At 33.3% G+C, this 10,303-nt stretch overlaps 1 protein-coding gene across 3 annotated transcripts in view; it reads left to right on the plus strand.

Annotated features, from left to right (window-relative positions):
• LOC127860476 (muscarinic acetylcholine receptor M2-like) overlaps nucleotides 1-6,292 on the plus strand; it is a 163,328-nt gene extending 157,036 nt beyond the window's left edge. For all 3 annotated transcript variants that reach the window (XM_052398563.1, XM_052398564.1, XM_052398561.1), the window contains one exon: nucleotides 1,472-6,292. In XM_052398563.1, coding sequence (XP_052254523.1) covers nucleotides 1,561-3,681 — 2,121 coding nt within the window. In that variant the 5' untranslated portion in view covers nucleotides 1,472-1,560 and the 3' untranslated portion in view covers nucleotides 3,682-6,292. The remainder of the gene's footprint in view (nucleotides 1-1,471) is intronic.
• The last annotated feature ends 4,011 nt before the right edge of the window (nucleotides 6,293-10,303 follow it).

Below are 10,303 nucleotides of genomic sequence, written 5' to 3' on the forward strand. Positions count from 1 at the left end.
AAGTATTTATACTTAGCAAGGAATTTTAACACGTTTTTGTTCCCATTTTGATTAATATAATATCACACAGTATTGAATGATTTAATGTTTGTGTGTTTCCTTTTCAAAATGTTTTCGAAGGCGTCAAATTTTCTGTAAACATCCAACGTTTATTAATTATGAGATTTGTTAAATAGAAATACATGGCGTATGTATACCCTATAGAATATGTTGTTCAACGTGAACTTATGTTATTACGGTTTCCGTTTATGCACTATGACGTAACTACATTAACCAATTTATGCCTAGTGGACTCTCCCATCCTTCTCAATTGGATCAATTTATTTCCAAAATTAAGGATGTCTAGTATATTTATTTCTATATTTAGAATATTTCTTATAGAAATTCCTTTAAGCAAACAGCGTAGACCCAGATGACACGCCGCATCATGCGGCGTCTCATCTGGGTCTAAGAGTGTTTGCAATGTCCTTTTTTCAGGACGCTAGGCATAAATGGGTTAATTAAAATTTAATGACAGAATCACCAGACTGAAAGGAGAAATATTAGCAAAACAACAGCGAAAACCCAAAGTCCAAGATTCGTAATAATGGACGAATAACAAAATGCGTAGGCGCCACTAGGGAGCAATATCGAGCATCGGACAGAACTGTAACACAAGTTGGAACATTGCCTTTTTGATTTGCAAGAATTGCAATGCCGCGATAAATCTGCTCCACGAGGGACAATATTGGCAGTGTGCCGTTAGATTATCATCACGTGCAATTTACTTTTACACTCTGAAAATCCTTTATCAGCGATTTTTACAACGTTCTATTATGCTTCCATATTAACGCTTACACCGCCTTCCCTAGGTCCGTGTTGAAATCAATAATGGTTCAAGTCGACTTGGAGTTTTCATCATTTGTAAGATAGGGCATCAACTTTTGTAAATCGGTTAAAAAGTGGTTAAAAAGTTCTGCAGCTGCGGTATTGAATGTGTTCATATAGATCTTCCGAATTTTCTTCCGAATTAGGTAAACTAATATGTTTTCCGACTTGTTGCAGAACACTAAACTTCACTATAACTTAGCTGTGAGGAAATATACGGCTCGTGTTATTACACAGTTAGACATACATTAAGTATAAACAAAAACATATCGCCCTACGTAACAATTACACATACATGGTTATATTGCGATTGTGATTGTTTACTTCTGAGATACTGTCATGTTTTATTAGCGATTGTTCATTAGCTGGACATACATACATATGTCTTACTTTGCAGTTGTGCAACTGTGAAAAAACAGATACGAGCAGACCAGTTAAATGATTGAGAACTATTGAACAATTATAATCAATACCGCTCGCAACTAAGCGGTAGGATCAAAGAGCATTCATTTGTACGGGCTAGTTGTTTCGTCTTCATGAGCTTAGTTAACAGAAATGCACATGTCGATATGTAATAAACATAGTGTTCGCTTACTATTTTCAGATATGCGTCCAGCGGGTACACATCTGACATTAAACATGGTTTGATCGTCTGAACAAGTGTTACCGGGCTGACTGACCCAACGCAGAAGAATGTCGTCGTCTTCCTTTTCGGCTGGCCTGGACGTTACTGACGGTGTATGGGATTTCGTGAATGACTCCGATCTGTATTTGTACAACGGGACAGCGGCAAATATATATAATGATACGAACCACAATACGTCTTTAAACGGAACGGTTGACTCGAATGCGTTACCACATTCGTTATGGCTGACCATATTTCTAGGAACGGTAGCGACGATTGTGATAATAGTGACAATTCTTGGAAACATTTTAGTGCTTCTGTCTTTTTTCTTAGAGCGGACTATACGACAACCTACAAATTATTTCATTGCATCTTTAGCCATGTCAGATCTTCTAATAGGGAGCTTTTCGATGCCCTGTTTTACAACTTATCTTTTGCTCGGCTATTGGCCATTTGGAGAAATAATTTGTGACTTGTGGTTATCTATGGATTATACAGTGTGCTTAGCATCCCAATACACGGTATTGTTCATCACCATTGACAGATTCTGTAGTGTGAAAATACCTGCCAAGTACAGAAATTGGCGAACGGACGGTAAGGTAAGACTTATGATAGCGTTGTCTTGGATTATACCCGCAGCGATTTTCTTCACATCAATTATTGGCTGGCAATATTTCGTTGGCGTGAGGACTGTCGCAGAAAGATCATGTGAAGTTCAATTTATGAGTGATCCAACATTTACCTTTTTACTAACAATTGGTTATTTTTGGTCAACGCTAATAGTTATGATAGCGTTATACGTTGGAATATACCGTGTTGCCTTGGCTTTACAACGGAAATCAAATGAAAAACAAAAGAAAATGAACAATGCAATGAATCTGGCAAAGGACAGAACGTCGGCCAACAGTGGCAAGTCAAAGCAAAGCAAAAAGAGAATGGAAAATAATAATGCTAGATACCTTCGAGAAGCGAATGACAATAATACGTTAACTACGAGTTTTTCTAAACATTCTGATAACGAATACTCCAAACCATCTGAGGAGGACCGCAGTTCAAGTCCAGCTTTTGCGTCCGACGAGGATGAAGGTAGTAGCGCTGACATAAAAACAACCGGTTGCTACGTTAACAGTGCCGTACAAACGGAACCGACACTTAAAGGCATGCTTGGGACATCGGCAAATCACATCGGCAAATCACTTGCTTTCTCGTTGTCTGGTACAAGTGTCAGTGCGTCCCAGGCGTCACACAGCTCGACGGAAAAGGACACAACGGATGATAAGGTTTGCAGCAAGCAAACTGATTCAGAAAATCAAAATTCGTTGATCAAGTTTCCGAAATCCTTAACAAACAGTTTCAGACCTATTACAGACATAAATCAAATAGACCATGAGGATGATATACATGACTTAGGTCAATTACAAATTTCTGTCAAAACAAGTGGTTCCACCAACGACCTATTAGACCACCCCGTCCTGGATGGAATAAGATATATCGATGAAGATAGTTTAAAATCTTTGACCTCATCGGATAACGTAAAGCTGTTAGCGGAAATCAAAGACCTTACTGTAGGACCACCTCGTAATGACAAAGAATCTCCAGTGTGGCGACGAAGGGTTTTCGACGATGATAAATCCCTTTTAGTGCCACAGTTTTGTGACTCGGCAAGTTCTGAAGCTATCTCGACCGGGCCAGATGAATGCAGTGGTAGCAAGGTTAACAAAGACTTGCACAATGTTACAGAAAGCATGGAGAACCATACCAAAAAAGGAAAGAAGAGCCAAAATAATAAAAAGCACCTGCGCGTTCACCACAATGTGGATAGCAACAAAACAAAACATAAGAGGCATTACGGAAGTCCATTGCAGTCGCTTGTTCGTTCACTTCGACCTGCTGTCGATAAAAAGAAAAAGCCCGCAAAATCAAAATCAGAAAATCGCGCCCGGAAAGCATTGAGGACGATCTCCATAATTCTGGGTGCATATGTGTTGTGTTGGACACCATTTCATATAATGATATTTGTCATAGGAATTTGCAAGTCATTTGCATGTATTAACATGCAGCTTTATAATTTCTCGTATTGGCTGTGCTATCTGAATAGCCCGATAAATCCATTTTGCTATGCCTTTGCCAACGCCCAATTCAAACGGACATTTATTCGAATTCTTAAACTTGATTTTCACAGAACCTGATAACTTGCTGTTTTGTTGCGTTAAATAAATACTGCGTTATATTGAATACTTGTATATAGATGTAAATATTTAATAAGCATGTATCCTTATGACAGTTAATTATGTTGGATAGTTATGAATACGTACAGAATCAATCAGTTTTATATTAGTAATTTAAGACACAGAAAACACACCATATGAAAAGAGTTTTATAACAACAAACAGTCATAAAAAAATATTGTAATAAGTTTGAGTTTGAAATTATACACGCCTTGTTTTGCCATCATGGATAAGAAACGAACTTGTTTATATATAAGAAAATCTCTTAAAATTAATAGATATGTTAATCAAAAGTAACATCATGTGAATTGAATGATAAAACGACATTTCGATAAAATAAATAAATACGTCGCCTTGCGTTAGTCGATTATTCTACAGGAATTCTATAGGAAAGAAATTCATATTAAGAAATGTTTATAACAAATTAACATCAGAAACAACGCTGCGAGAGAGGTAACGCATCGGTCTTAAGCAATTTTTATGTTTATAAAAAGTTATTACGCGGCGACTTATTAATGCTGTATGCGCCTGTTCATGATAAAAGTAAATACCCAGTGTTACACACTTTTCAAAAATGTTTTACTCATTCGGAAATGGTTGTAAGGTTCATAATCACATCTTTTTGATAAGATATTGTGTGATAATTAACTACATGTACAATCGACTTTGTAAAATTATAATACTTTACTGTTAAAGTTAAACTATGGTCTGCCTATGTTAACTAAATAGGTTAGAATTTTATTAAGTGTGTTCTAAAAACAGTTTATTGTATAAATTGACGTTTTGTCTTGTATTTGTATTCATATGCGTAAAATCTAAACAATATTCCTAAAGAAAGTTGACATCAGCAGTAATACATATGAATATGCAAACACATGAATAACTGGATTTTTACCAAGCCATAAAATATTCACATATATTCGTGTAACTGTCAAACATTTTTTTATATATTTATCAACTATAATCAAATATAAGTATATTAATGTTAAGATCATCATTAAAATTAAGACAAATGTATTGACACTCAACAACATTTAATATTTACAGTTCTATGCGGCCTCTATGTTACTTCGCTAGGTTGCACACTTATACTAAATGCGTGCATATGAATATTAAAACTATTTGATGCGATATAGGCAATACTTCTGACTATTTACACATTACCATATTGCTTGGATAAGTGTATATTAATTTATAATTGTATATCAATGTGCACATACGCTCTTAATGCTATTTGACATCGTATATAATATTAATAAGTATGACGTTAATAAGCTCTGGGATTTTGTGAAACAGATACCGGGTAGCATCACGCGAAGAATCAGAGCGCACGCAAATTGACGTCTACTCTAATTTTTTACGTGAATTAAAACAGATACATACAGAGGAGTGTGTTCTCATTTCTAACGCTATGTAATATACATTTTAAGGCCATAAAATAATAGTGTTCCATACTTAAGAATTTGCAATCTCAGATGTCAACTTAGATCAATGTCAAGATGTCTTAATTTCTTCTTATTTGTGTTTAATAGCCGGAATATACAGATGCATACAAAATAAACTTTATGACGTACTTACTTTAGCCATGATATGTATGCGTTAACAAAACAGTTGAATTTCCAATTCCCAAAAAAACAAATTATTTAATCACATAAGCAGTTCATACATAGTTTCTTAAATAAATTTTGAGAACTCGTTTCTCGTGAACAAATTATCGACCAAATGCATACCAACAACAACAACAAACATTGAAATCGATACAAGAATACGTGCCATTCCTATCAGGCGTAAACAACAATGTTACATTTCTTTTGTGAATAAGAAATAAACCAGTCGAAATATTTACATAATAAACCCTCATTAAATATGCATGTATTTGTAATTAGAAATAAATCCAATTTTGTTGGTTACAACTTTACAGGACTAACGGGTTCACAGTGCAATATTTTATTTGAAAATCAAAATTCAAGTTCTACATAAGAGAGATTTAGCAAATGTGTTTGGTACCTTATGTGCAAAATGCGTTTGTCATATGTATTATAGTGGTATAGTTAATCTTATAGGTGTGGTATTGTGTAACATGTGACTAGTATCTAAGTAAATATGCATTGTGTAAAACATTTAACTAAACTCCGAAACAAAATGTCATTATTATGTGTCTGCTTCTATCAGTGTGTGTACATATTGTGGCAATATTTTGCACATAGATAGTGTATGCCCATGGTACGGGCAAAGACTACAAGGTAACTTTTGTTGAATGTAAAATACCAAATGTCGTTAAAAATGAAGAGGAATACTATTATATAAACTTACATGATATGTTGACAATATAGTTTTTTAGTTGGCATGTACAGTTAAGGCATTATGTTAGTAACTTGTTTAAATGAATTTTAATTTGTATACGTTCGATTTTCTAACACAATGATTTAAAAAATCCCTGTTCAAATTTTTTTACAGATTTTAAGTACTATTATCAATGTCGTTATTATCTTATAAATACTCATTATTGTACGTTGGTTTTGAACCCAAGTATTCACTAAGTTGTCCAAGTTTACATTGTATACTCGTAGAAAGACAAATGAAAATACAATAAAAATGGAAAAAAAAAATTTTTTAGTTCTTGTTTATTGCAATACATATCCGCTCTGTGAAAAGTCATGAAACAAATACTGTTGTACCCGTCTATACGCAGAACCCTAATGACTTCCTTTATGAGAACCTATAAAAACGTGTGAATATATTTTTCTTAGGGCATACTCGCTATTTTAGCGTCGATATATCTGACTGTAAAACACGAGCTTTGATTTTAGAGAACATGTTATGTTAATTCACATCCTTTTCGCCGGAACATATTTTAGTTACTCTGCTGCTAAAAAGGTTAAGTGTTCATTCAGGTTTTCAGACCACAAAGGTAGATTATAAACAGATATACGTATGTTAATACGACTCGTATTGACACTGTTACTTTTTGCTCACAAATGTTTATAAAATAGCGCATAACGGTGCATTTAGATTCATTATTTACAGAGACAGTCCATTGGGACAAAACAAAAATCATAAATATATACATATTGTTAAAGCTTGAATAAACGGATAATAGCTGACCTTACTATATTTTTGTATATTGATGCATTTAATATAAGTAGATTGGTAGATAAAAAAACAACATAACAGTCTTGCATATTATACACGCAATATTTAAATATGTACTATTATATATAGTTACGTTTAAAATATTTGAAATAAAATGAATTGTTCACCAAAATGAAAATTTTCATAATGATTATCATAAAATGAAAAAAAAGTATAATTTATCATTCAAATGCGCAAAAACACTCCAGAAATTAAAAAAAAATATCGGTTCATAACTGGATAATTATCATTCAAAATTGGTATTACTTACTTAATAAAGTGTTTCTAATGTTGTTTTCCTCTCTTGAAATATATGTGTAGTTAAAACATAAATTTAGCATTCAAACTTTTCAGATGTTTAATATGTAAATCAACGCGGTGCAGAGGTATCGCAATAAACGCTTCCAGAAGGCCCGGTTTCGTGTAAATTAAGTAGTTTTTTTGTAATTCAACTTGTTTCCTTATATATGTAAAAGTATAAATATTCAATGACATTTTACCTAAAACGAATATATGTAAATAATAACGAATATGTGTGCGCGTCTATGAATCTTAAAAATTAAGATTATTCCAAAAATTAATATACATACATAATTTGAAGATGTACACTAATATAATTCCGTTAACACTCATGTTTGGATTTTAATGTTTCGATACAGTAGACATTAACTGTACAGTTTGGTTCTTCTGAAAGGGTGTTAATGACAATGCTGTTACCATCCCGCTCATGGATCAAATGAATAACGAGTGTGCACGTAAATAGCGTTTGTATGTAAAAGAAACGTTGATACCTGACGATCATGGATGGAAAACTAGTAATGTAAGTGTTTGGGAATCTATTAAGCGTAAAAAGCGATTCCAGTTAAAATTAGTCATCACATTATGTACTTGTTTTTAAAGTAAAAGCTGAATTGATCAAGTGTGCAACACACATTGTTTAACATGAATTAACGCTTCTGGCATAATATTTAACGCATAATAGATTAATCGCCTCGTATTCTCTATACATTTAGTAAAACTGTCTTCGACATATCGTCAGCGGAGTGGGAGTACCTTAAAACTACAATTCATGAAGAGAAAACGCCATTTGAGCGCAAACTGTCTCTAATACGAACTCCATAATAAAGAAGCAAAACGCTTTTAAGCTTGAAAACAAATCATTTGCGACTGAAGACGTGAGGCTCCACATCTTAATTTCAAAGCAACATAAATAACTTTTCTAGGGATCTCATGGCGCTCTGAAAACCCAACACAATTCTTGCACAGAAAGTGACACTAGGTATCATCATCATCATCATCATCATCATCATCATCATTTGACAAGGCTTTCTACACACATATGCATAAATAGAATTCTTCTGGTGTCTTAAATGTGCAACGGAGATCGACCGTAAAAACACTGGTCGGTGGACGAGTTTAGAGACGATCGTGGAACTTATGGCATCCTTCTAATATATTAGAAGAACGAACTGAAACGATAATAAATACATTATGTAGGACATTTTATTTAATTAAACACGCACATTGGTGGAATGCGAATAGTGTGATATCATTATTGCACATCAGAAGAACAGTATAAATATTTGTGTTTCGCAATTTTGCAACGACGACTGTATTGAACGGATATTTAATTCTGTCACAACACAACCGAAATATTAAAGTAATCGTTTTAGAATATACAAAATACTTTATTTACATTAAATGTTGAGAGCATAACAACACAAAAAATATAGCATTTGAATTATGCAATGCTGCGGATATTCAAATATACTAATAATTCAATAAATATTAACGAAGAATTATCTCCAGGTAGTGTGTGTTCTAACATAACCAGGCATTATATGAACAACTTAGAATCAAAATTCGCATTAAAAGCATACTATGAAGTAAGGGCTAGATCAAATAATCTATTACACAAAGTTGCCTCAGAATGAAATAAAAATGTTCAACAAAACACTTCCACAACAAATGCATCGGTTTGTGTAAGGATCAAATATCAAAGGAAATGAACAACTGGTCGAAAAATATAAGACATGTTAAATTATGTAGCCGATTATTTTAAAGCCCACTCAGTAGAGGTGCAACTCATTGAAATCCCAAAGCGAGGAACCCGTGCATTTTACAATGACACTACTCTCTCTATGAATAACATGTTCAATACAAATACAATTACGTATTCATCAAAGATTGAATAATGTCATTTTGCAGTTTATCAGTGTCTTCCCCATGGTACTTGCCTCAAACACGAATGGTTTGAGATTTTGTCAGTATTTAAATAGAACCGCTTTTTTCCAAAAGCGTAGTTCATCCCCGAAAACGTCTATGACGTTTTATTGGCTTGTGTTTCCAATTCTTCAAGGATTTAGATCCAATAAAACGGCACATTTCAAAATAGTTACATATCACGCGATGTTTGTTCGTCTCTACCGTAACTCAAAAATAATTTATCATCTTTTCCGTTATCCGTTGAAATTGTCGTCGCTGCCATTGCTTTAGTTTAACATTATCTAAGTGTGAATTGTGCTTTTATTGATCATTCGACTAAGTTTGCTCATTAATATTTATGAAAACGATTATCCAGCCTGTTCCCCGACGGTAATATATAAAGTGGATTGAGGAGATGATTTCATTGACGTGTTTAAATGAAGCAATATGAGTCTCAAAAAGGAACATAAAAGTATCAAAATCAATTAAGAAAAACAATAAGCATTCAAATAATTTCACAGTTTCTTGATTCGAAATGCGTTGGTTGGAGAGCTGGTGTGATATATAGTTTTGTAATAAATGTATTAATTGGGCCTTTTTACGTTTTGGTAAATTGACAAAATAAAGAAAAATTGTTTCAGATTCGCAAATTTTCGTTGTAGTTATGATATTTGTGAGAAAACAGTAAAACTGAACATTTAGTCTAAAATATCCATTATATGCATCTTTTAACGATTTAAAACCATGAAAATTATAAAGCGTTGCAATGCGAAACGATTGAATAATGTGGGGAGTTCTGTTTTTGTCGTTATATTTTGTGATACGACGGAATTGCTTGTATAAAGTATAAAATACATCACTGATTGTATGAGCACGGATGGCCGAATGGTCTAAGCGATAGACTTTTACTCAAGGGGCCAGTGGGTCGAGCCCAGTTGAGGGTATTACTTTTGTGTTCTTGCTGTAATTCTTTAATTTTATTCATTTATCAAAATAAAGCATTTAATGACAAACTGTAATACATGCCAAAATCTGTGATAAGGTCCGTTTAAAGCGACTTCTACTATTATACAAAATACATAAAATAACTTACATTAAAATATTCCTAAATGAAGACAAAGGCCAATGTTTGTTGTTTTGCCAAATAGACTAATACAACTGTATGATTATTCTACTGTCTAAAATAAGATATGTAAATAATCAATTGAACATATATTAAAGCTATAAGTTTTTGGATATTGTTTAA

The sequence above is a fragment of the Dreissena polymorpha genome, chromosome 15 (genome assembly GCF_020536995.1).
Source record: "Dreissena polymorpha isolate Duluth1 chromosome 15, UMN_Dpol_1.0, whole genome shotgun sequence".
Lineage (NCBI taxonomy): Eukaryota > Metazoa > Mollusca > Bivalvia > Myida > Dreissenidae > Dreissena > Dreissena polymorpha.